Consider the following 27,608-nt stretch of genomic DNA (forward strand, 5'->3'; position numbering starts at 1 on the left):
TCGATTTTGATCGATTTCAATCGACAAGTGTCGGAAATACAAAAAACGATGTACGGCGTAGGCATACGTAGGTTGCGGACTGGTACAACAGTCACAGGTGCAAGGAGAAGCAAGGGGCATACAAACCCAGCGAATACAGCACACCTAGCGGAGAGGGAGGAGAATCGTAGCAGCTTGTATTTGTCAAATGTTGAACTGAATAAAAACACTGATGAAATAAAATGTCAATTTACTTTACGTTACTTCTTAATTACTTTGCTGGCCTCGATTTTTTCCCGCGTCTAGTCTAAACTTTGGCCCGTTCTGTCCACCTGAAGAAACACGACTTCGAGTTCCCAGGATCTCTCATCTCCCCCGCCTAGAGAGACTCTGGGAACTAGGCTGGTTCGAGTTATGTTATAGATCGCGATTTAGTTCAGCTGAAACTGTTAATCGATCATTTCTCGAGGTAATTTAAACATTCTATTCTGTAATGAATAACAGACCACTTGGTTGTTCAGGTTTTTATTTAAGTTTATTGTCATACAGATTTACTTTAGAGCTGTTTACACTCGGCATAAAAAAAGTCATTGGAGCTATTATGGGTTTGGTCACTTGAATTTTGTAGCTGATAGGAACATTTGTCTGCATTTTTGTCGATAAAATCGATAATCAGTTGAAAACCTTGTGATTATCGACTTTTATCGACAAACTTAACTTGTCGATTGACAATTATTGACAAACATCGAGTACTATCGACTTATCGACTACGTTTTCGATGATCGACTTTGATCGACATGTTACGTCCTGGAGTTTTAAATTACTTAATATTCAACTTCCTGTTTCACTTTGTGCTGTAGTCGGACACACGTGTAAGGTAAGTTGCGCAAACGTTTTTCGATTTAGAAACTCCAACTTTTCAAGTGTTTCAATTATAATTGCTGTGAACTTTTTTCCATAGGCTACCGAGTCATCTGAATCATAGTTTTCTATCTGGTCAGCTGAGGTAAAGGTCTGAGGTAGGTATTCGATACATAATAGATGCATAATCTATTTTGAATCCATATGCATTTTCTGTACTTTAGATCTGTTTTCTCGTGGGGAATGAAGTGTTCATATTTTGCCTAATGGTTAAAAATGGTGCTGTAGTATGTATTCTTTCTACAACGTTACTCTGTCACATGTATTTCATATCCAGAAATTGCGAAAGCGCCCACTTGATATTACTGAAGCCGTTGAAGGTCATTGAGCTTCCCGTATCAAAATCGACTTTATAGCAGAATTTTTAATTGTTTCTTAGTCTATTTATTTCTCAAAGGGCGACTGTTTGTATTTCAAAGGGGAAGGAGGCAAGTTAGGTGATCTTAGTGGAGCTATGTCCTTTATTTGAAATTTAACGGTGTTTATGTGTATTTTTGTTCCTGACGTTACTCACTAGTGACTGAGAATTGCTCACTGTCAAGGTATATCTTTAAAAGTAATCAAGTGTGAAAAAAAAGTCTGAAAAAAAACAGTAAACTGCGATAGTCTTTCGCTGTTGTAGGGGATTCGGTGATATTTGCAAATTAGCCAGGGAGGAAGCCGTATTTACAGATCTTCTGAACAGGGGTGGAGGGAAGGAAGTGAAATAACTGTCACTGTCAGTCGTGTGGTGTTTAAATAGTTTGACAATAAGGGTGTATTCCTAATCAAGGTTGAGCAACTGACTAAAAATACCAACAAGTTCAAAGGAAGTCAGCAACTAACATTCAGGCGTTCTTTTGTCCCTTTGTGTTACACTATTGATCACGTGTACAAGCCAGATTATTATTATGAGGTCACGAGCCAGATGCGTTGATCTCTCATGAATGAGGGAAAAACCCCTGTTTCATTATTTGTAATTCAAATTTCGGTTTCGCTTTCAGTCATTTGGCATTTACATAATTTGAAAATAAGGTTGTATTCGTAATCAAAGATGAAAGACTGACTAAAAATACCAACAAGTGCAAAGAAACTAATCAAGCAACTAACATACGGGCGATTTATGTCCCTTTCCGCCTACACTATTGATCGCTTGTGCAAGTCAGGTTAATATTATGAGATCACAAGCCATATCAATGCACTGATCTCTCATGTATGGAATAAGGGAAACCCCCTCTTTGATTATGGTTTTTGTAAATCAACTTTTGATTTCACATTTAGTCGTTTCGCAATGCTCGTAAGGCTGGTTGCGCAGAAGTTTAGTCTCTTCAGAAACTCAGACGTTTCCAGTCTCGTGTAGTAATTGCTGTAATCTTTTCTCCATTGGCTACCGAGTCATCTGAATCATAGTTTTCTGTCTGATCAGCTGAGGTGAAGGTCTGAGGTAGGTATTCGATACGACATATGTTTAATCTTTGTTGACGCATTTTGAATCCATATGTATTGTTCGTATTTTAGATCTGGTTTATGGTGGGGTATGAACTGTTCATATTTAAATGCTTTAATTATATAATGAAAAGAAACTGCTCAGCTCTCATACTTGCCAACTCTGTCTACATAAAAACTTAAGCATAAACAACGTGCTTCACGAAAAGTCGAAAAATAATTTATAGTCCAGTTATGCATGAAATGAGGGGAACCCCCCTTCCCGATTTAATTAGTTATTCAATTTTCTGTTTCACTTTTTGTCATGTCCCAACACACGGTAAGGTAAGGTGCGCAGAAGTTCTTCCATTCAGAAACTCCAACTGTTCAAACATTTCAAGTTTAATTGCTGTAAACTTTTCTCCATAGGCTACCGAGCCATCTGAATCATAGTTTTCTATCTGATCAGCTTAGCTGAAGGTCTGAGGTAAGCATTCGTTACGCGACATATGTTTAAACTTTGACGAATTTTATTCCATATGTACTGTCTGTATTTTAGATCTCGTGGGGAATGAACTGTTCAAATTTTGCTTAATTGTGAAAAATACCGCTGTTGTATAAATTTTTTTTCCTACAACGTTACTCAGTCATATGAATTTAATGTCCACAAATTGCGAAAGCAACCACTCGATATCACTGAAGTTCATTGAAGGTCATTCAACTTCCCATATCAACTCAACTTTATATCCGAATATTCAACTGTTTCTTAGCTTAGTTAATTCTCAAGGGGCAACTGTCTGTATTTCAAAGGGGAAGGAGGCAAGTTAGGTGATCTTAGTGGAGCTATGTCGTGTATTCGACTTTTAGCGGTGTCTATGTGTATTTTGTTGACCACGTTACTCGCCGGTGACTGAAAATTGCTCGTTGGCACGATATATCGTCAAAAGTAATCAAGTGTGAAAAACAAAGAGCCTGACAGAAAACAGTAAATTGTGATAGAATTTCGCTGTTGTAGGAGTTTCTGTGATAATCACGAAGTAACTTGCGAGGAAGCTGTTTTTACAGCTCTTCTGAGTAGCGTGGAGAAAGAAGTTCAAGGGGAATAACACAGGATGTGTCAAGGATTGACATACATGTAGCTGATAGTCATTTGGTGTTTATATACTTGCGCAATAAAGTTGTATTCGTAATCAAAGATGAAAAACTAACCAAAACTACCAAGTGATCAAGTTATTAACCTACAGGGGACTTTTCGAATCCTTTCTCTTACACTAGCTATTGATCACGTGTACAAGCCAGATTAATATTATGAGGTCACGAGCCAGATGCGCTGATCTTTCATGGAATGAGGGAAAATTCCCTATTTGATTATTTGTAATTCAACTTTAGGTTTCGCTTTCCGTTATTTTCTATCATACACGGTGAGGGGCCTAGTCGACGCAGAAACTCAGACTTTTTCCATGTTTCTCAACGATTCGTGTAATAATTGCTGTAATCTGTTCTCCATAGGCTAGTAAGTCATATGAGACCATCTGAATCATAGTTTTCTGTTTGATCAGCTGAGGTGAAGGTCTGAGCTTAGGTACGTATTCGATACATAATAGATGCATAATCTTTGTTGACGCATTTTGAGTCCATATGCATTGTCTGTATTTTAGATCTGGTTTCTTGTGGGCAATGAAGTATTCAAATTTTGCTTAATATTTAAAAATGCTGCTGTTGTGTATGTTTTTTCCTCAACGGTACTCTGTCATATGTATAAAATATCCAGAAATTGCGACACCGATCACTTGATAACACTGAAGTTTATTGAAGGTCATTGAACTTCCCGTATCAAACATGCTTTCCGGCCTCAACTTGATACCCGAATATTCAATTGTTTCGTATTCATTTTTCAAAGGGCGACTGTGTGTTTTTCAAAGGGAAAGGAGGCAAGTTAGGCGATCTTACGGCAGAACTTTCGTCTTCTCAGAAACTTCGACTTTTCCAATATTTCTCGACAAACCATGCGGTAATTGCTGTAATCTTTTCTATATAGGCTACCGAGTCATTTCAACCATAGTTTTCTGTCTGATCAGCTGATGCGAAGCTCTGAGGTAGGTATAAGAAACGACATATGTTTAATCTTTGTTGACGCGTTTTGAATCCACAGGTATTGTCGACGACTGTATTCAGATCTGGTTTCTCTTAGGGAATGAACTGTTTAAGTTTTTCTTAATAATTAAAACTGCTTTACTTATCTCATGAAAAGAGACTGCTAAGCTCTCAGACTTAAAAATTTGTCGGGATATAAACTTAAGCATAAACAACGTGCTTCACGAAAGTCGAAAAATCATCAATAGTTTAGTTATGCATAAGGGGAACCCCCCTATTTAATTACTTGTTATTCAACTTCCTGTTTCACTTTGTGCTGTAGTCGGACACACGCTGAACTAAGTTGCGCAAAAGTTTTTCGATTTAGAAACTCCAACTTTTCAAGCGTTTTGCTGAGAACTTTTTTCCATAGGCTACCGGGTCATCTGAATCATAGTTTCCTATCTGGTCACCTGAGTTGAACGTCTGAGGTAGATATTCGATACATAATAGATGCATAACCTTTGTTGACGCATTTTGAATCCATACGCATTGTCTGTATCTTAGATCTGTTTTCTCGTGGGCAATGAAAAGTTCATATTTGCCTAATGGTTAAAAATGATGCTGTAGTATGTGTTTTTTCTACAACGTTACTCTTTCACATACTGATTTCACATCCAGAAATTGGGAAAGGGACCACTTGATATTACTGAAGCCATTTGAGGGTCATTGAACTTCCCGTATCAAAATCAACTTTATAGCAGAATATTCAATTGTTTCTTAGTCTGTCTATTAATTTTCTCAAAGGGCGACTGTTTGTATTTCAAAGGGGAAGGAGGCAAGTTAGGTGATCTTAGTGGAGCTATGTCCTTTATTTGAACTTTAGTGGTGTTTATGTGTAATTTTGTTCATGACGTTACTCACTAGTGACTGAGAATTGCTCATTGTCACGATATATCCTTAAAAGTAATCAAGTGTGAAAAAAAAGTCTGAAAGAAAACAGTAAACTGCGATAGTCTTTCGCTGTTGCAGGGGAGTCGGTGATATTTGTAAAATAGCCAGGGAGGAAGCTGTATTTCCAGCTCTTCTGAACAGGGGTGGAGGGAAGGGAGTGAAATAGCTGTCACTGTCAGTCGTGTGGTGTTTAAATAGTTTGACAATAAGAGTGTATTCCTAATCAAGGTTGAGCAACTGACTAAAAATACCAACAAGTTCAAAGGAAGTCAGCAACTAACATTCAGGCGTTCTTTTGTCCCTTTGTGTTACACTATTGATCACGTGTACAAGCCAGATTATTATTATGAGGTCACGAGCCAGATGCGCTGATCTCTCATGAATGAGGGAAAAACCCCTATTTCATTATTTGTAATTCAAATTTTGCTTTCGCTTTCAGTCATTTGGCATTTACATAATTTGAAAATAAGGTTGTATTCGTAATCAAAGATGAAAGACTGACTAAAAATACCAACAAGTGCAAAGAAACTAATCAAGCAACTAACATACGGGCGACTTATGTCCCTTTCCGCTTACACTATTGATCGCTTGTGCAAGTCAGGTTAATATTATGAGATCACAAGCCATATCAATGCACTGATCTCTCATGTATGGAATAAGGGAAACCCCCTCTTTGATTATGGTTTTTGTAAATCAACTTTTGATTTCACATTTAGTCGTTTCGCAATGCTCGTAAGGTTGATTGTGCAGAAGTTTAGTCTCTTCAGAAACTCAGACGTTTCCAGTCTCGTGTAGTAATTGCTGTAATCTTTTCTCCATTGGCTACCGAGTCATCTGAATCATAGTTTTCTGTCTGATCAGCTGAGGTGAAGGTCTGAGGTAGGTATTCGATACGACATATGTTTAATCTTTGTTGACGCATTTTGAATCCATATGTATTGTTCGTATTTTAGATCTGGTTTATGGTGGGGTATGAACTGTTCATATTTAAATGCTTTAATTATATAATGAAAAGAAACTGCTCAGCTCTCATACTTGCCAACTCTGTCTACATAAAAACTTAAGCATAAACAACGTGCTTCACGAAAAGTCGAAAAATAATTTATAGTCCAGTTATGCATGAAATGAGGGGAACCCCCCTTCCCGATTTAATTAGTTATTCAATTTTCTGTTTCACTTTTTGTCATGTCCCAACACACGGTAAGGTAAGGTGCGCAGAAGTTCTTCCATTCAGAAACTCCAACTGTTCAAACATTTCAAGTTTAATTGCTGTAAACTTTTCTCCATAGGCTACCGAGCCATCTGAATCATAGTTTTCTATCTGATCAGCTTAGCTGAAGGTCTGAGGTAAGCATTCGTTACGCGACATATGTTTAAACTTTGACGAATTTTATTCCATATGTACTGTCTGTATTTTAGATCTCGTGGGGAATGAACTGTTCAAATTTTGCTTAATTGTGAAAAATACCGCTGTTGTATAAATTTTTTTTCCTACAACGTTACTCAGTCATATGAATTTAATGTCCACAAATTGCGAAAGCAACCACTCGATATCACTGAAGTTCATTGAAGGTCATTCAACTTCCCATATCAACTCAACTTTATATCCGAATATTCAACTGTTTCTTAGCTTAGTTAATTCTCAAGGGGCAACTGTCTGTATTTCAAAGGGGAAGGAGGCAAGTTAGGTGATCTTAGTGGAGCTATGTCGTGTATTCGACTTTTAGCGGTGTCTATGTGTATTTTGTTGACCACGTTACTCGCCGGTGACTGAAAATTGCTCGTTGGCACGATATATCGTCAAAAGTAATCAAGTGTGAAAAACAAAGAGCCTGACAGAAAACAGTAAATTGTGATAGAATTTCGCTGTTGTAGGAGTTTCTGTGATAATCACGAAGTAACTTGCGAGGAAGCTGTTTTTACAGCTCTTCTGAGTAGCGTGGAGAAAGAAGTTCAAGGGGAATAACACAGGATGTGTCAAGGATTGACATACATGTAGCTGATAGTCATTTGGTGTTTATATACTTGCGCAATAAAGTTGTATTCGTAATCAAAGATGAAAAACTAACCAAAACTACCAAGTGATCAAGTTATTAACCTACAGGGGACTTTTCGAATCCTTTCTCTTACACTAGCTATTGATCACGTGTACAAGCCAGATTAATATTATGAGGTCACGAGCCAGATGCGCTGATCTTTCATGGAATGAGGGAAAATTCCCTATTTGATTATTTGTAATTCAACTTTAGGTTTCGCTTTCCGTTATTTTCTATCATACACGGTGAGGGGCCTAGTCGACGCAGAAACTCAGACTTTTTCCATGTTTCTCAACGATTCGTGTAATAATTGCTGTAATCTGTTCTCCATAGGCTAGTAAGTCATATGAGACCATCTGAATCATAGTTTTCTGTTTGATCAGCTGAGGTGAAGGTCTGAGCTTAGGTACGTATTCGATACATAATAGATGCATAATCTTTGTTGACGCATTTTGAGTCCATATGCATTGTCTGTATTTTAGATCTGGTTTCTTGTGGGCAATGAAGTATTCAAATTTTGCTTAATATTTAAAAATGCTGCTGTTGTGTATGTTTTTTCCTCAACGGTACTCTGTCATATGTATAAAATATCCAGAAATTGCGACACCGATCACTTGATAACACTGAAGTTTATTGAAGGTCATTGAACTTCCCGTATCAAACATGCTTTCCGGCCTCAACTTGATACCCGAATATTCAATTGTTTCGTATTCATTTTTCAAAGGGCGACTGTGTGTTTTTCAAAGGGAAAGGAGGCAAGTTAGGCGATCTTACGGCAGAACTTTCGTCTTCTCAGAAACTTCGACTTTTCCAATATTTCTCGACAAACCATGCGGTAATTGCTGTAATCTTTTCTATATAGGCTACCGAGTCATTTCAACCATAGTTTTCTGTCTGATCAGCTGATGCGAAGCTCTGAGGTAGGTATAAGAAACGACATATGTTTAATCTTTGTTGACGCGTTTTGAATCCACAGGTATTGTCGACGACTGTATTCAGATCTGGTTTCTCTTAGGGAATGAACTGTTTAAGTTTTTCTTAATAATTAAAACTGCTTTACTTATCTCATGAAAAGAGACTGCTAAGCTCTCAGACTTAAAAATTTGTCGGGATATAAACTTAAGCATAAACAACGTGCTTCACGAAAGTCGAAAAATCATCAATAGTTTAGTTATGCATAAGGGGAACCCCCCTATTTAATTACTTGTTATTCAACTTCCTGTTTCACTTTGTGCTGTAGTCGGACACACGCTGAACTAAGTTGCGCAAAAGTTTTTCGATTTAGAAACTCCAACTTTTCAAGCGTTTTGCTGAGAACTTTTTTCCATAGGCTACCGGGTCATCTGAATCATAGTTTCCTATCTGGTCACCTGAGTTGAACGTCTGAGGTAGATATTCGATACATAATAGATGCATAACCTTTGTTGACGCATTTTGAATCCATACGCATTGTCTGTATCTTAGATCTGTTTTCTCGTGGGCAATGAAAAGTTCATATTTGCCTAATGGTTAAAAATGATGCTGTAGTATGTGTTTTTTCTACAACGTTACTCTTTCACATACTGATTTCACATCCAGAAATTGGGAAAGGGACCACTTGATATTACTGAAGCCATTTGAGGGTCATTGAACTTCCCGTATCAAAATCAACTTTATAGCAGAATATTCAATTGTTTCTTAGTCTGTCTATTAATTTTCTCAAAGGGCGACTGTTTGTATTTCAAAGGGGAAGGAGGCAAGTTAGGTGATCTTAGTGGAGCTATGTCCTTTATTTGAACTTTAGTGGTGTTTATGTGTAATTTTGTTCATGACGTTACTCACTAGTGACTGAGAATTGCTCATTGTCACGATATATCCTTAAAAGTAATCAAGTGTGAAAAAAAAGTCTGAAAGAAAACAGTAAACTGCGATAGTCTTTCGCTGTTGCAGGGGAGTCGGTGATATTTGTAAAATAGCCAGGGAGGAAGCTGTATTTCCAGCTCTTCTGAACAGGGGTGGAGGGAAGGGAGTGAAATAGCTGTCACTGTCAGTCGTGTGGTGTTTAAATAGTTTGACAATAAGAGTGTATTCCTAATCAAGGTTGAGCAACTGACTAAAAATACCAACAAGTTCAAAGGAAGTCAGCAACTAACATTCAGGCGTTCTTTTGTCCCTTTGTGTTACACTATTGATCACGTGTACAAGCCAGATTATTATTATGAGGTCACGAGCCAGATGCGCTGATCTCTCATGAATGAGGGAAAAACCCCTATTTCATTATTTGTAATTCAAATTTTGCTTTCGCTTTCAGTCATTTGGCATTTACATAATTTGAAAATAAGGTTGTATTCGTAATCAAAGATGAAAGACTGACTAAAAATACCAACAAGTGCAAAGAAACTAATCAAGCAACTAACATACGGGCGACTTATGTCCCTTTCCGCTTACACTATTGATCGCTTGTGCAAGTCAGGTTAATATTATGAGATCACAAGCCATATCAATGCACTGATCTCTCATGTATGGAATAAGGGAAACCCCCTCTTTGATTATGGTTTTTGTAAATCAACTTTTGATTTCACATTTAGTCGTTTCGCAATGCTCGTAAGGTTGATTGTGCAGAAGTTTAGTCTCTTCAGAAACTCAGACGTTTCCAGTCTCGTGTAGTAATTGCTGTAATCTTTTCTCCATTGGCTACCGAGTCATCTGAATCATAGTTTTCTGTCTGATCAGCTGAGGTGAAGGTCTGAGGTAGGTATTCGATACGACATATGTTTAATCTTTGTTGACGCATTTTGAATCCATATGTATTGTTCGTATTTTAGATCTGGTTTATGGTGGGGTATGAACTGTTCATATTTAAATGCTTTAATTATATAATGAAAAGAAACTGCTCAGCTCTCATACTTGCCAACTCTGTCTACATAAAAACTTAAGCATAAACAACGTGCTTCACGAAAAGTCGAAAAATAATTTATAGTCCAGTTATGCATGAAATGAGGGGAACCCCCCTTCCCGATTTAATTAGTTATTCAATTTTCTGTTTCACTTTTTGTCATGTCCCAACACACGGTAAGGTAAGGTGCGCAGAAGTTCTTCCATTCAGAGACTCCAACTGTTCAAATATTTCAAATTTAATTGCGGTAAACTTTTCTCCATAGGCTACCGAGCCATCTGAATCATAGTTTTCTGTCTGATCAGCTTAGATGAAGGTCTGAGGCAAGCATTCGTTACGCGGCATATGTTTAAACTTTGACGAATTTTATTTCCATATGTACTGTCTGTATTTTAGATCTCGTGGGGAATGAACTGTTCAAATTTTGCTTAATTGTGAAAAATACTGCTGTTGTATAATTTTTTTTTCCTACAACGTTACTCAGTCATATGAATTTAATGTCCACAAATTGCGAAAGCAACCACTGAAGTTCATTGAAGGTCATTCAATTTCCCATATCAACTCTACTTTATACCCGGATATTCAACTGTCTCTTAGTTTAGTTAATTCTCAAAGGGCGACTGTCTGTATTTCAAAGGGGAAGGAAGCAAGTTAGGTGATCTTAATGGAGCTATGTCGTGTATTCGACTTTTAGCCGTGTTTATGTGTATTTTGTTGACCACGTTACTCGCCGATGACTGAGAATTGCTCATTGGCACGATATATCCTGAAAAGTAATCAAGTGTGAAAAACAAAGAGCCTGACAGATAACAGTAAACTGTGATAGAATTTCACTGTTGTAGGAGTTTCTGTGATATTCACGAAGTAGCTTGCGAGGAAGCTCTCTTTACAGCTCTTCTGAGCAGCGTGGAAAAACAAGTACAAGGGGAACCAGACAGGATGTGTCAAGGATTGACATACATGTAGCTGATAGTCATTTGGTGTTTATATACTTGCGCAATAAAGTTGTATTCGTAATCAAAGATGAAAAACTAACCAAAACTACCAAGTGATCAAGTTATTAACCTACAGGGGACTTTCGAATCCTTTCTCTTACACTAGCTATTGATCACGTGTACAAGCCATAATAATATCATGAGGTCACGAGCCAGATGCGCTGATCTTTCATGGGAATGTGTGGAATGTGGGAAAATTCCCTATTTGATTATTTGTAATTGAACTTTTGGTTTCGCTTTCCGTCATTTTCTATCATACACGGTGAGGGGCCTAGTCGACGCAGAAACTCAGACTTTTTCAATGTTTCTCAACGACTCGTGTAGTAATTGCTGTAATCTGTTCCCCATAGGCTAGTAAGTCATATGAGACCATCTGAATCATAGTTTTCTGTCTGATCAGCTGAGGTGAAGGTCTGAGCTTAGGTACGTATTCGATACATGATAGATATATAATCTTTGTTGACGCATTTTGAGTCCATATGCATCGTCTGTATTTTAGATCTGGTTTCTTGTGGGCAATGAAGTATTCAAATTTTGCTTAATATTTAAAAATACTACTGTTGTGTATGTTTTTTTCTCAACGTTACTCTGTAATATGTATAAAATATCCAGAAATTGCGACACTGATCACTTGATAACACTGAAGTTTATTGAAGGTCATTGAACTTCCCGTATCAAACATGCCTCCGGCCTCAACTTGATACCCTAATATTCAATTGTTTGGTATTCATTTTTCAAAGGGCGACTGTGTGTTTTTCAAAGGGGAAGGAGGCAAATTAGGTGATCTTAGTGGAGCTATGTATGGCAAGCCGTTTGTAGCAAAATTAAATCCTTGCAATATATGTTTAATCCTTTAAATAACGGTTTTATTTAAAGATAGAAAAAGGCATTCAATCCAGTGGTAAATAAAATTTTTGGTTCAATTCAATCTTTTAATTTTCACGATTCAATCCAATACCTGGAATATTGATTCAATCCAATACCTAAAATATTGATTCAATCCAATACCTAAAATATTGATTCAATCCAATACCTGGAATATTGATTCAATCCAATACCTAAAATATTGATTCAATCCAATACCTGGAATATTGATTCAATCCAATACCTAAAATATTGATTCAATCCAATACCTCGAATATTGGTGCAATCCAATACCTGAAATATTGATTCAATCCAATACCTGAAATATTGATTCAATCCAATACCTCAAATATTGATGCAATCTTCCTGGGCCGAGCGCGGCCAACAGGAACGAGAGTAACTGAGCACTAGAGAGCACTGAAAACATGGCGGGCGAAGGAGAACTAGATTTAGAAGTTTAGTTTCCTAAGTTTCTTGCAGACATCTTGGATAAAACGGAAATAATTTTTGAGAATTTTGACTCAGAAGTTGGAATCACGGAAGACCATTTCGTAAAATTCCTGTTGAGGTGCTCGAGGAACTTTGAGGACTAGGATTCATCTGTACAACGATAACAAAGATGATTGGAGTTTGGAGATGGACAATTCACAGAAGATTGACAGAGTATGGCTGAGAAGATATGAGGGGTTTCAACAGCTTACCTGATAAGGAACCGAAATCATTCAAGAGTATGGATATAATTTCATTGCAGGTTTCTTTAAGTCCATTGGGTTACGGGTTCAACGGAGAAGAATAAGAGAAAGGCTAGCAAAATTAGATCCCCAAAATACTGTCTTGAGATGGGGTGCGTAAATTCGCTTTGGCATCTGGATGGACATCAGTCTCTGATCCGATGGAAAATACTAATTCGGCTGTATAGACGGATTTTCTCGGAGAATAATGTTTTTGAAATGTAGTGCCAACAATAAAGCAGAAACAGTTCTTGAATTGTTTCTGGATGCCGTTAAGAGAGACGGAGAATTTTGGCCTTCCAGAGTACGAGTAGATCATGGTGTTGAAAACGTTGGTGTGTGCGATACAATGGAGCAGGTTAGAAGAGAGGAGAGGGGCAGCTTCACTGCAGGGCCATCGACACAACCAACGAATTGAAAGATTGTGGAGGGATGTTTCCGTTGTGCTTCCCACTTGAACTTTTACACTTTTTGTAGTATGCAATTGTCAGGCATCCTGGACACTGATAATTCAGTACATCTTTCCACCTTACACTTAGTTTTTCAACCAAGGATAAACCTTGCTCTTTGCCAGTTCACTGAAGCTTTCAACCACCAAAATGTAAGAACAGAAAAAAAACTGGTTGCCATACCAAATGTGGCTTAATCATATGATGCAGCCTGAAAACCCCCTTTCAAATGGAAAGTCATATGATTTTGAATACTATGGTGATGATCCTGATGGTCCAACTCCATTGGACAGTGATAACAATGTTGTAGTTGAAGAAATTGACCTGGGACAACATGATTCAGTGCAGTCATTTGTATTGGAAAGGCTAGATCCCTTAAGATAATCAAGTCAAATAGGAGTAGACATCTTCCAAGAGGTTCTAGAACTAGTGACTGTTAAACTTGGGCAACTGACAATTGCATAATACTACGTATGTGTGGACTGGGTAAAGAAGATTATGGCCCTTAAAGTATTTTGGCAACTCAGTTCACAACAGAAAACCTCACCCTGTATCAAGTAAATTATTTTCTCATCTTCCTTTTCATTGATATACAAAACTCAGAAACTGCTTGAATTACAGAATGCCTAACTTCTAGCAACACAACTAAACTGAAGAGAAATCAGGGCATTTGATAACTGCCATGTGCACTACTCTGCCTTGTAGATTTTTCAGGTGCTTATCAAAACAGATATTAAAATGTTGCAAGGTTAATTTGTTATCTTATTTTCAAAAGTACCCAGGACACAAGACTAACCTCTTGGTGCACTGGCGTAATGGCTACTAACAGGACTCATGTCACTAGCCAAAACTAACTTTGCACCAGCCAGCCTTTTTCATACACAGCTTCACTGACTTTTTTATAAGAGTGGTCAATCTTGGACATTTCTTGTTGCATCTAAAATGTTAATAATAATCACTAAGAAAATTTCACTCCCACAAACACGAATCCTGCTTTTCTTGAATATGCTTATGTTCAATCTCTGATGTACTTTTATCAGTGTTGCCATTTTCTTTTATCTCCCTTTAATAGTTAAATATTTATCATATGCTTATTAAGGCAATTATTTCCACGAAATCCACTCATAGTTTCCCTGTTTTCATTAGTTTCTATTCTCTTCAGTTTTACTTTGTCAGGATAATTCTCAATTTTGTTTTCATCCAGTAGACCAGTACTCCATTCCATCATGATTGTCACAATGGCTAGTGAAAGTGCAAAATCTACTATTCAAAACTGAAATGTGTGGCTAGTTGGCAGTAGTGTTAGCCTTGAGCCCTTGGTACCCGATATTATTCACAACAAATTGGTGCCATGTTTGTCATAGAATATCAAGAAAAACATCGTTTTTACGAAAGAAGTACCACGTGTGGGTTAAATAATGCAAAACATGAGACAACAACATTGAAAAACTTAAAACACATCCCAATGTTCAATGATTGCTGTCTTGTAAAATGTAAAGGTTCTTATTTCAAAAATAACTTAAAGCCAGGTTTACACAAGCAGTTTTTGTGAGAAACATGTTTGACTGTGCACACGGCACAGCAAAAATTTTGTTTACAGTTCAAAGTTTAGTGTGCCAGTAATGATTGGACAGCAGAAATATGCACAATACCAAAGACCAATGTGGTAGCAAAATTTGCCACAGTTTATGTTATTTGCCACAAAAAGCTAGCACACACAGCTTTTAATAAACAAATATGTTTGTCACATAAAAATTGGTTAACTTACATCTACAAAAGCGGCAGTAATGGAATCTAAATTTTCCGTGTCCCTTGTGTCTCGGTTGTAGCAATGTCTCATTTACCTAAGCACACTAATGGTTTGATCAAGAACTTCGGCGTGCGCTTCTGCAACTTCTGAGTCAAAATTCCCAAACATTATTTCCGTTTTATCCAAGATGTCTGCAAGAAACTTAGGAAACTAAACTTCTAAATCTAGTTCTCCTTCGCCCGCCATGTTTTCAGTGCTCTCTAGTGCTCAGTTACTCTTGTTCCTGTTGGCCGCGCTCGGCCCAGGAAGATTGCATCAATATTTGAGGTATTGGATTGAATCAATATTTCAGGTATTGGATTGCATCAATATTCGAGGTATTGGATTGAATCAATATTCCAGGTATTGGATTGAATCAATATTTTAGGTATTGGATTGAATCAATATTCCAGGTATTGGATTGAATCAATATTTTAGGTATTGGATTGAATCAATATTCCAGGTATTGGATTGAATCAATATTTTAGGTATTGGATTGAATCAATATTTTAGGTATTGGATTGAATCAATATTCCAGGTATTGGATTGAATCGTGAAAATTAAAAGATTGAATTGAACCAAAAATTTTATTTACCATTGGATTGAATGCCTTTTTCTATCTTTAAATAAAACCGTTATTTAAAGGATTAAACATATATCGCAAGGATTAAATTTTGCTACAAACGGCTTGCCATAGCTATGTCGTATCCGACTTTTAGCGTTGTTAATGTGTATTTTGTCGATTACCTTACTCGCTGGTGACTGAGAATTGCACATTGTCAGGATATTGATCCTTTAAAGTAATCAAGTGTGAAAAAGAAAATGTGTGAACGAGAACAGTAAACTGTAATAGACTTCCGCTGTTCTAGGGGTTTTTGTGATATGCGAGGAAACTGTCTGTACAACTCTTCTGAGCAGGGTGGGGTAAGGGAGAGCAAGGAGAACTTGATAGGATGTGTCACGGATTGACATAGCTTATAGTCATTTGGTGTTTAAATACTTGCGCAATAAAGTTGTATTCGTAATCAAAGATGAGAAACTAACGAAAAATACCAAGTAATCAAGTAATTAAAATACAGGCGACTTTCCGAATCCTTTCTCTTACACTAGCTATTGATCACGTGTACAAGCCAGATTAATATTATGAGGTCACGAGCCAGATGGGCTGATCTTTCATGGAATGAGGGAAAAACCCCCTCTTTGATTATTTGTACTTCAACTTTTGGTTTCACATTCAGTCGTTTTACAGTGCATGGTAACGTAGTTTTGCAGAAGTTCCGAAAATTAAGAAACTCAAGCTTTCACAATGTTTCCTATCGACCCGTGTAGTAATTGCTGTAAACTTTTCTCCACAGGTTACCGAGTCATCCGAATCATAGTTTTCTGTTTGGCCCAGGTGAAGGCCTTAGGTAGGGGTTCTATATGATTATTCATAATCTTCATTGACTCTTGTGTACTCATCGTCTGTATTTTAAATTTGGTCGCACTCTAGAAATGTTAATTAGTTAATAAAAAGTAATTGCTTAGCTCTCTGATTTGAACCTTCTGTCGAGATAAAACATATGAACAACGGACGACAGCGAGAGTACAGAATTGCAGTCTCCTTCGCCGGCATCAAGAATGCATATGCAACACTTTTAGTCACCCATGTTCACTGAATTTGTGTGTCAAACTTGTTTTGATTAGGGATTAATGTCGTCATGTGCTGTGGAATAATTTGAGTTTCAATGTATTGTGTTCCGGGGGGTGGCGGGGTGGGTGGGTTGTGGTGCAAACTTTTCGGCGTGTTCGAAGAAATCGCTGGTTTTCACTTGACGTCACTAAAATTCAAACTACAAAGCTATTGATCTTCCTGAGATTTTACTTTAATGATATATAAGAGCAGCTGAAAACTAATATTTGTACAAATTTTCGCTCCGAATGGGTTCTTGGTTTTGTGATAAACTACGCTTGAATTTCTAAGCTTTTGCGTGACGCGGCATTTACATGGCAGCCAAGAGAGCTGTCATGATGGTTAAAAAAGTGACTTATTTCGGGGAACTTGGCTATCTGAACAGTTCATGTCTTAGAAAAAGTATTATTTTAATGTTTTAGAGTTTCTCGAGGGATAAATTCGCGCTTTTGTAGCAAAACTCAGTGACAGATGTTTACGGCCGCCATGTTGGTGCCCAGATCTCTGTAAATTTGGGTAAAAAATTTCTCCGCATATCTCGCACAAGAAAAATTGCTGTGACCAAACTTTTGGCGAGAGTCTTTGCATACTTACCTTCTTTCATTTCCCAGATTCTGGACTATATCTATTGACCGGTTTTGTTTTTTATTTTGATCTATTTTGAATTGCGTGACACTGAAAACCAGCAAATACGTTTTGACTTCTTTCTTTAATTTCACCTCTTTTTCACCTTATTGTCCGCGTCGATGTAATTGTTATCAATCAAGGTAAAAGTATCTTCTACTCCTGTTTTGCGTTTGAAAACGACCAGCTTAGTTCAGTAACTCTGACATTCAAAACTTGGCCTTTGTGCCAAAGACTAAATACAATTTTTTGACGCCTCTAATGGAAACATTCATCGTTCATCGTATGGTCACGAGGCACATCAATGTTTTAAAAAATAAAGGTGACCCCCTATCGCTTGACCTATTTTTACTATTGTACAAATCAGCGCTCTCGAATTGTTTCCTTTGTCCACGCTCTTGGGAAGTAAATTAACATTTTTGTAATTGACTGAGTCTGGCGGGCTGCCATCATGGAAGTTAAATGAAACGGGATTGATTCACTTAGAGCAAGTTCTAGACAGTCATGTTCATAAAGTCTTTAGAGGAGTTTGGTAGTGAGGTTTAGAAAAAAATGAAGGCAACAATGTCAACAAAAATATTTTTTTCTTGTATATTTCAGTCATGGCGGAAAGTCAAGTCAAATCACGTGAAGCAAGAGCGGATTTTGATGAAGATGTTTTAGAAGGTGAGAAGAAAAAAACTCCAGGAAAAAATTCACAAGAAATGAAACATTTGACATCTATTTCAATGCTCGGCTGGTTTAAAACTATCAAATACTGCAAAGGAAACTACGTGGTTTTAAAATAGTCGTGAAACTTGAAGCGCGATGTTATTGATAGTGTCTACTTTGTAGACTGTGGAAATCTAATGTCGTTCCCTATAACTTAGTTGATAAGCCGAAATAACTAATTTAGTAGGCTTGGATGCCCTTAATACCTGGGAACAGTGAAACAACGAAATATATGCTTAAGAGTCACTGACTGAAAATATCGAGAATGGCTGGCCAGGTTGGAACAATCGAAAATCCTGACACTTTGCCTAAAGAACGCTTTTAGGGAGCCACTTTCGAAAATATTATTACGATTTTCTTAGAATTTAAAGTCTTCGAGAAATTCGCAAAAAACGAAAATATAGCTTTTTGCCTCATTAAATATGCAAAAAATTTCTGGAAAATTGACAAAGTTCTCGGTATTCGCACTGAAACAAGTTACAAAACTAGAACTCGGGGTAAACTTAGCATAAGAGCTTTACTTTTCTTCCATCTAACAGTAGGAAGTTTTAAATTTTTCAAGCATTTTGAAGGATTCCGTCGACCGTTGAAGAACTGCCTTCTAAAACCCCTATGAAAACGGCAAAAATTGCGTAGTTTTTACGGGCTTAAAACACATCTTGGTATGTCCGATATGGAACTAAAACAAGTACTGTGCAAAAGAGTGTCGTTTCTACTATAATAATATGGAAAAAAATTTCTGGGCAATCGAGGTTCACACAGGTAAAATGCAAAAGTTCGCGACAGTTTCTTCTCAGATTGGCATAATGCGGTATGTTCAAAGAACTCTATTGTTGAGCACCCTGGTCTGTTTTTGTTCCATCTGTGGGCCTTGCTTTGTGGGATATATACAAAAAGAGAGTTGATCCATGTCGTTATTACAACATTGTTTAATTATTTCACGCAAGGTACATAAAACTGCAGACAAAGGCCAAAATATAAGTTCAAACACGCTACATGTATTACGTGACTGGCGTCACGTAATATTTATTTTCAGTTAGTTCCAATTGGAATTACTAGATTATTGAGGTTTAGACACTTGCTTATAATAGAGACATAGCAGGGTTTGTCTTTCCCGTTGATATACACTCGATTAGCCCGCAAATATTCGAAAGGAGACTGGTCTTTTAAAGTAAATTCTAACATGTGTCTCGATTTTGATCTTGATGGAAAACGACCAATTAAATACACGAAATGAAACGAAGAGGTTTTATTAACGTGATCCAGCCAGACCAAGGAAGCAAGTTTTCTTCAAAAACTAGAGTAAGACTGTTTGAAATCGAGACTCATATAAAAATAACGGGGGTGCTCGTCGTACATTTTCGGGGTTAATCTTCAAAAGGTCCACCGCCAGAGCTTTTGCGGTACCTTTTACGGGGATTGAGACGAAAAATATGACAGGGGGTGATGTGTTATGCAAACGGTTGTCAGTTTAACCATCGATTTTCCCTCTTTCTTTATTATTTGGAAACTATTAAGGCGAAGTAATTGAAGGCACCAACAACGACAAAACAACACAGTTAGAAATATATCGAGTAGTCATTCTATGAAGAGACTTTTCAATTTTCGTCAATTATGCAAAAAAGTTCACCTAGCCTTAAAAACGTTTGTGTCTGCTGGCGCGCGTTCTTACTGTCCAGATTTTTTGTTCCAAATACTGATTGAAGAAGACCAAAAGTTAATCAAAGTATTTATTTCTACCCGATATTGGGCAAACTAAAACGACTTTTAAGCCCGTAAAATTACGCAATTTTTGACGTTTCCATAGGGGCTTGAATTCTTCGACAGCCGACGGAACCCCTCAAAATTTAATTTAATATAAAGTTTTCAATATGCTTAGTTTCTCCCATGTTCTAGTCTTGTAAATTTTTTCAATGCGAATACCGAGAACTTCGACTCAAGCGCGGCAGTAGCACGACGTTTGAAACCATGCATTCACTCAGTTCGGCAGGCTGTATTAAAGTCAGCGTGACTACTTATAGCACGGCAGGCCTAATGCCGTTCCGCACGGCAGTAGCGCGACTTGGCTTCGAACGGCGTGCCGAACTGCCATGCACGTGCCATGCACGTGCCGAACTGAAACAGGGACGGCAGAGCCGGGGTAGGGGATTAAGCCCCTCCCCTCCCCCCCTCCCCCACTTTTTACCACCATGACAGTTTATTTTGTTTTAGTATGAGGTACAAATGAAGAAATAACAAGGAAAAGAAAACGAAAAAAGTCTAGTTGACTACAGTACACCAAGAATTCACAAAGCTACAACCTCGTAGCAAATCTGTAAGAAGCTTTTCGTGTTTACATAGTTTTAACCTTTCCGCAGCGTGCACTTCCTTCCTACACACGGCGGGGGGGGGGGGTGTTCATCCACTAGGTTGATTTTCTCAAGAACTACACCATGGAGAATGTCAAAAATACCATTTCCGAGCCCCTAGACTTAAAAAGGTTTTTGGGAGGGGAGAATGCCCCTAGATCCCTCTACAAACTTGCGCCGGCACCGCTCGTTTTCAAGCCCCGCACCCTCCGCCCCCCCCCCCTCCCCCTTTCTTTCACTTGAAAAAAGACTCCGCCGTCCCTGTGAATTCATATCATGCTGCATCAGCTGCAGTTGCTTTCTAGCATTTAAAACGGTCTTCAGCAAAGCAAACTTCTTCCGATCTTCTGCGCGAATGAATTAAATTCGGCCTTTGAATCTTTCATAGCTTTTTGTCATGCCACCGCCGGGCCAAATTTATTTGAGTTCGGCACAGCAGAAGCACGACGTTTGGACTGGGCCGAATTCCAACCGAGGTCAGATCGCGGGATAGACATCAAACAGTCTTACTCTATTTTTCAAGAAAGCCTGCTTCCCTGGCCTAGCTGGATCACGTTAATAAAGCCTCTTCGTTTCATTTAGTGCTTCTGATTAATCCGTTTTCCATGAAGATCAAAATCGACACACAATCGTTAAAAAATACTTTAAAAGACCAGTCTCCTTTCGAGTATTTGCAGACTAATCGAGTGTATATAAACGGGAAAGACAAACCCTGCTATGTCTCTATTATAAGCAAGTGTCTAAACCTCAATAATCTAGTAATTCCAATTGGAACTAACTGAAAATAAATATTACGTGACGCCAGTCACGTAATACATGTAGCGTGTTTGAACTTATATTTTGGCGTTTGTCTGTAGTTTTATGTACCTTGCGTGAAATAATGAAACAATGTTGTAATAACGACATGGATCAACTGTCTTTTAGAAGGCAATTCTTCAACGGTCGACGGAATCCTTCAAAACGCTTAAAAAATTTAGAACTTCCTATTGTTAGATAGAAGAAAAGTAAAGCCCTTATGCTAAGTTTACCCCGAGTTCTAATTTTGTAACTTGTTTCAATGCGAATACCGAGAACTTTGTCAATTTTCCAGAAATTTTTTGCATATTTAATGAGGCAAAAAGCTATATTTTCGTTTTTTGCGAATTTCTCGAAGACTTTAAATTCTAAGAAAGTCGTAATAATATTCTCGAAAGTGGCTCCCTAAAAGCGTTCTTTAGGCAAAGTGTCAGGATTTTCGATTTTTCCATCCTGGCCAGCCATTCTCGATATTTTCAGTCAGTGACTCTTAAGATGTAATGATGCGAAACAAGACAAAAGACAGATCCGAGACCTTGTTTTTTAGAACTTAACCATTATTTTGTTGTGTCAGTTTTGCAGTGTTATTTGTTATTAATTGTCATTAATTTTTATTCTATTGTAAATTATTGTTTATTAGTTAGGAAATTGAGCCTTTTTTAATTGAGTATCAAAAATCAAAGTAATCACTCCAGCCAGTCATTGACAGGACACGGAGAATCTAGTAAACCAATCAAAACTTGAAACACATGCAGTTGAAGCGAAGGGCAGGAAAACGTGTGCGAGCGAATAAGAAAAAGTGGCGCGAGTTTTTTAAGCCAATCGTGTGGTGCAGTGATGCAAAACCAACTAATTTTGGACACTCAAGAAAAACCGCTCTAAATAGTTTTTAAAATAAAAAAGTGAAGTTTCTTTTCCCGACATATTGTCAGTCATAGCGCAAGGCCCAGCTCCAGGCCCAGGTCCTTCTGATGAAAAACTTGATTATGATGATGCTACTCTCAAAGGTGAGAAAAATAACTGCCAATAAGTTTATTATCTATACAATATTAATTTCACACCAAATGGAACCTGTTTGGTTAGTTTTTAGCCTGGGCGACGCGCCCAGCCCCGCGGTCAGCAGATGGGTCGCCGGAGGAAACTCTGGGGTAACAAAAAAAAAGTTTTTATTGGCCGTTGACGAAATCAAACGAGCTGGCCATATTGCCGAAGTAAAGCCGAAGTGTACCAACAAGGTACGATTAAGCATTAACTGTACCTTAATTCGACCAAAAAGCTGACCATATCAGGTCAGTGACTTTTTGTTTATTTTTTCTTTCAAAAAAGAATATATCATTACCCGCCTGGTTCAGATGCATAGCTTCTCCAAGCTTCAAAGAACTGTTCGCTTTCACCTATCTTTTCTTCCAGTACATAATAGGGTAACAAGACTGGGGTATCCTGAAGGGCTTCTTGATTACTTTCATAATGATATTAAGTTTAAAATGATAACTACTGCAATGCAAAGTGAAAACCACAGACCGAAAAAAAAAGACTTGAGAAAGTTTTGAATGCCATTTGATTCAGACGTGGTTTTCAGATGAAGAGAAGGCAACTGCAATTCAGTCTAACTATAAAATCTACTAATACATCATTTTAGCTGCGCATAGCTGTGTTACTTTGTAAGAAAATAAAGAACGTAGTTAGTTAGGCCATTACGCACCTGGTGGAACAAAGGGCGGTTACAATGCTGCACCAGCGGACTCTGTTCGCGGCTGTTCGTTTTGCCGTATTCCGGGTGATGTTGGCTTCTTTGAGTTCCTATTCGACTGACCTCCTCCAGGTTTTCACTGGTCTAGCTTTCTACCTTCCTTTTACCCTGGCGATTCCATTCTAGAGTCAGGTTGTGTCATATGTTGGTTTCCTCGATGTGTGGCCAATCCAATTCCATTTGCACCTGGCGATCTCTACTGGAATACAGTCTTGCTTTGTTCTTGCCCAAAGTTCCCTGTCGCTAATTTTCTCTGGCCAGTATATCTTAATGATCCTTCTCAGACATTGATAAGTGAAGATTTGCAGCTTCTTTGATATGGATCTTGTGACTCTCCAGATCTGTAGAAGAACTGACTTTACATTGGTAGTAAAGATTCGTAGCTTGGATTTTGTGGATATTGATGTTGAGTTCCACACTGGTCTTGGGGTATTAAAGGCCTGCCTGGCTTTGCCTATCCTGCTTTTTACATCTTCATCCGCTCCTCCGTCTGATGTGACGATACTCCCTAAATACGTAAAGCTCTGAACGTCCTCCAGTTCCTCATCTTTCAGCTTGATCTCCCGCTGTTTGCTGTTGGCTGTCATGACTTTGGTCTTTTCTTTGCTGATCCTCAGGCCCATTTTCTCTGCACCCAGTGCCGGATGGTCACTCGTAGTTTGCATATGTTGCAGTTTTTGGGATAAATGACATTTGTCATCTGTATAGTCCAGGTCATGGAGTTGAGTCGTAAGTGTCCATTGTATACCTGTTTTACACTGACTCTCTACCTCTCCCATAATCGAGTCCTTGACCATTATGGAGATCATTGGTGGCAGTAAGCAGCCTTGACAGACTCCTGTGTTTATCTCAAATGGTTCTGATAGTTTCCCGTTGTGAACGACTTGACAGGACGAGGCTTCATATAGCTCCTGAATCAACTTAATAAACTTTTGTCAAACTCCATAGTGACCCATGCGTTGCCAGATGATGTTCCTGTCAACTCTGTCGAAAGCTTTTTCGAAGTCGTTAAAGTTCTTGCATAGCGGAGTCTGCCATTCTGTAGATTGTTCGATGATTATCCTCAAGGATGCAATATATACAAAAGCAAACAATTGTCAAATACTTGTGAAATGATCGTGGCTAGTCTGATGCGGCGTTTCGTCTCGGCCAAGAGACTCTTCAGAGGCCTTTAGAATTCATAGGCAAACTCGTTGAGCATCCCACCCAAAGTCCCGTTCGCAAATTCTTGATGTTGATTGTCTGGCCCTCTATCGCAGAAGGATTCCCAACCGTGCGTTCACGAATTAAATTTTTGCAAAAGAAAACAATTGTCAAATACTTGTGAAATGTTCGTGGCTAGTCTGACGCGGCGTTTCGTCTCGGCCAAGAGACTCTTCAGAGGCCTTTAGAATTCATAGGCAAACTCGTTGAGCGTCACACCCAAAGTCCCGTTCGCAAATTTTGGATGTTGAGAGTCTGGCTCTCTATCGCAGGAGGATTCCCAACCGTACGTTCACGAATTAAATTTATACAAAAGCAAACAACTGTCAAATACTTGTGAAATGTTTGTGGCTAGTCTGACGCGGATGCAATATGATCGGTGAAATATTTGTCTTTTCTAAACCCTGCCTGCTCACAACGTAGCTTGTGATCTAGGGCATGCTTCAGCCTCGCTAGAATAATGCTGCAGAAAACCTTACTGGGAATTGAGAGGAGCATGATTCCTCTCCAGTTCTAGCAGAGCCCAAGATCCCCTTTTTTGGGCAGCTTGACAAGGTAACCATTCTTCCATTTCGATAGAACGGTCTTCATTTCCCAGGGTATAACATGGCTTTTGTAGTTTTTGGGTCTACTTTAAGAGCTTCAAGGGGGATGCCATCTGGACCTGCCGCTTTCCCATTCTTCAGCTGCTTCAGCGCTCGCTCAATTTCTGCTTTAGATGGTGGGTTGACATAAATGTTGAGTAGAGGCCCTTCATTAGCAGTGATGTTTGGCATTTCTGTGGGAGGTGGTCTATTCAAAATGTCTCGGAAATGTTCCACCTACCTTGTCCTTTGTTCTTGCTCTGTAGTGATGGTAACGCCTTCCTTGCTCTTAACTGGCTTTGACTGTCTACTACTCTTTCCTGACATTGTTCTAGCTATGTCATACGGCTTTTTCACGTTTCGCTGTCCTGCTGCAGTTTTTGCTTCCGTGGCAAGAGTATTGAAAAACTCCTTCTTGTCTTTCTTTGCACTTTGCTACGTCGTTGTTGAGTTGCCGGTACATTGAAGTTAGGCTGCTCTTCTTAGCTTGCTCGTTCCATCTACCCATTTCGACTTTCACGCGTTTCCTCTGTGTGATCAGATTTTATGTCTCTACCCTCTGGTTTCATTTCCTTTTGCCCAGGACTTCATCGCAGGCCTCCTGCCTGGTGTGTTTCAGTGCTGCCCAGTGACTGTCTACATCTTCTTCCACAAATTCAAGGGCTGAATACCTGTTTTTTACTGAGTAACTGAATGGTTCTGCTATCTCTTTGTTCTCCAGGTTTTCGGTGTTGTATTTGTAGTGTGATCTACTTCTGTGCCCTAAGTTTAACTTTAAGGGTCTCTAGCAGGAGATGGTGGTCAGAAGCAACACCCGTCCCTCTCTTGACTCTCGAATCCATAAAGCTTCTCCTCCACTTTCTGCCAACTGCAATACGGTCAGTTCGGTTGGATGATGTACCATCAGGAGAGATCCATGTAGCTTTATGGATGGCTTTGTGGGGGAAACGCTGCCACAAATGACTAGGTAGTTGAAAGCAAATAGGTTAGCAAGCCGTTTTCCATTATCATTTATGCAGCCTAATCCATGGCGCCCCATGATCCTCTCTCTGCCAGCGTTAACTAAGCCAATTTTGGCTTTAAGATTCCCAATGAGAATTATGATGTCCCGTCGAGGTGTGTGATTTAAACCACCTTGGAGACTTCCATAGAATTCTTGTTTTATCTCATCAGCAGTGTCATTGGTTGGTGCAGAGCAGTTTATGAGGGTGACCTTTCTGCCCTTAGAGTTGAATCGTGCAGTGATGATCCTCGGTGACACAAGAACCCACTAAGGCTTTTGCTGCTGACTTGCTCATCATAAAAGCCACTCCTTCTGTGTGCGCATGCTGTTCATTCCCATGTCTGGGGTACACCACCTGCTCTCCTGTTGCTATTGTTGTGCAGCCAGATCCATTCAATATGCTTTCGCAGATTCCTAACACTGCAATGTCATAGCGGCGCATTTCTTTTGCCACTTGTGCAAAATTCAGAATTCATAGAATTCTTACTTGTCTCGTCCGGGGTACTGACGTTCCAGATCCCAATCCTTGTTGTAGCCCTCATCGTGAGAAGAGGTTTCGGCCATCCGGCTCCCGGCAGGGTTTCACCAAATGGTGTTATATAGCTCTCGGAAGAGATCTCTCCACGAGTCCGGCTGGTCATACTCAGTATTGTCTCCGTTTCTGTAATCGTTTCTATTCACTAGTGGGTGATTGGCCCAGTTAGCTTCACCAGGGTCAACATTAGCCAGCACGTTTCAGGTTTGATCCAAGCAGGCCTTCACGACTACCGTAGCGGCTCGCGAAGATTAACCTCCCACCATACATCACCCTGCCTAGCAATCCCTACTTTGCCTGTTTCCACCTCCTACGACGTGGACGTGGAGATTGGACTTTAGGAGGCAAAAATAAAAGTAAAGAAAAACGTAAACGTAAAGGAAACAAATTATTTAATGTACTGTACAAAATATGTTACTAATGAAATCAGTTTTGCTTTTTCAGCGATAGCAGAGGTGTACAGCAGCAGGGCAACAGCTTATTACCGTCTCGGTAAGATCTTGATCTTGTAATTATCCACCAATCAAAAATAATTGTTGCTTTCTTTGCGTTCAGCAGATGATATTGGCAAAGTAACTTTCCGGGGACAACTATCAGCTCATAGAAATGAACGAGAAATAGATGCTTAAGAGCCATTGCCTGTAAATATGGAGAATCCGACGACAGGTCGGAAAATTCGGATTTTCTTTTATTGCGTCAAAAAGACTCTTTTGGTGAACTATTTTCAGAAATATACTTTCCAAGTTCCAGCGAGTTCACATTTTTGTGAAATCTAGGAAAGTTCGAAATACCGCACAATTAACCAAAATGGCCGATGACATTTATCCAAAATTGCACATTTTCAACAGGCCAGTACAGAAAGAAGGAAACTTGCCTGGATTTCATATTCACACAGTTTGTAATTTATACTTTGATCATTCCTCTCAGCTAAACGTTATCTTGAAGTAAATACGTTTTGTCTACTTCTCGTCCGTTTGAAAAATACAACTATCGCAATTTAATTTGCATGTAAAATTTCAACTGATTTTAGAGGGTCATAACTCTTCTAGTATACAAATTTCTTGACAAATAAAAAGTTCTAAAGAAAGAGCTATGCTATGGATATACCATGTCTAAATGGCTAGTTTGGCCCGTGAAAATTAAGCTCGCTAGATGAAAAACTGTAGAGGGTATTTTGACCAATTGCGCCATTCTTAGAGGACCGAGCTAAAAATTTAACTTCGATTTTGCATTCATCTTTATGAGCATAACTCGACATGTTTCATTACACAAATTGTTGTTTGACATTGTGTATCACACATGTAGGCAATAAT

At 38.6% G+C, this 27,608-nt stretch overlaps 1 protein-coding gene across 10 annotated transcripts in view; it reads left to right on the top strand.

Moving 5' to 3' along the window:
* Positions 1–1,860: 1,860 nt before the first annotated feature.
* LOC110054659 (uncharacterized) overlaps positions 1,861–27,608 on the top strand; it is a 40,864-nt gene continuing 15,116 nt past the window's right edge. The window contains exons 1-12 of one of the 10 annotated variants that reach the window (XM_089291887.1): positions 1,861–2,649; positions 2,734–2,791; positions 3,814–3,886; positions 4,343–6,536; positions 6,621–6,678; positions 7,701–7,773; positions 8,230–11,660; positions 11,978–12,030; positions 16,424–16,479; positions 17,967–18,032; positions 22,153–22,227; positions 26,740–26,787. In XM_089291887.1, the coding sequence (XP_089148013.1) occupies positions 17,969–18,032; positions 22,153–22,227; positions 26,740–26,787 (187 nt within the window). In that variant the 5' untranslated portion in view covers positions 1,861–2,649; positions 2,734–2,791; positions 3,814–3,886; ... (5 more) ...; positions 16,424–16,479; positions 17,967–17,968. Of the gene's footprint in view, positions 2,650–2,733; positions 2,792–3,813; positions 3,887–4,342; positions 6,537–6,620; positions 6,679–7,700; positions 7,774–8,229; positions 11,661–11,977; positions 12,031–16,423; positions 16,480–17,966; positions 18,033–22,152; positions 22,228–26,739; positions 26,788–27,608 lie in introns of those variants that run through there. The other 9 variants (XM_089291889.1, XM_089291888.1, XM_089291892.1 and 6 more) reach the window with 9 other exon arrangements.

Source organism: Orbicella faveolata, unplaced genomic scaffold (assembly GCF_042242905.1).
Source record: "Orbicella faveolata isolate gen_17 unplaced genomic scaffold, um_ofav_v1 contig_24, whole genome shotgun sequence".
Lineage (NCBI taxonomy): Eukaryota > Metazoa > Cnidaria > Anthozoa > Scleractinia > Merulinidae > Orbicella > Orbicella faveolata.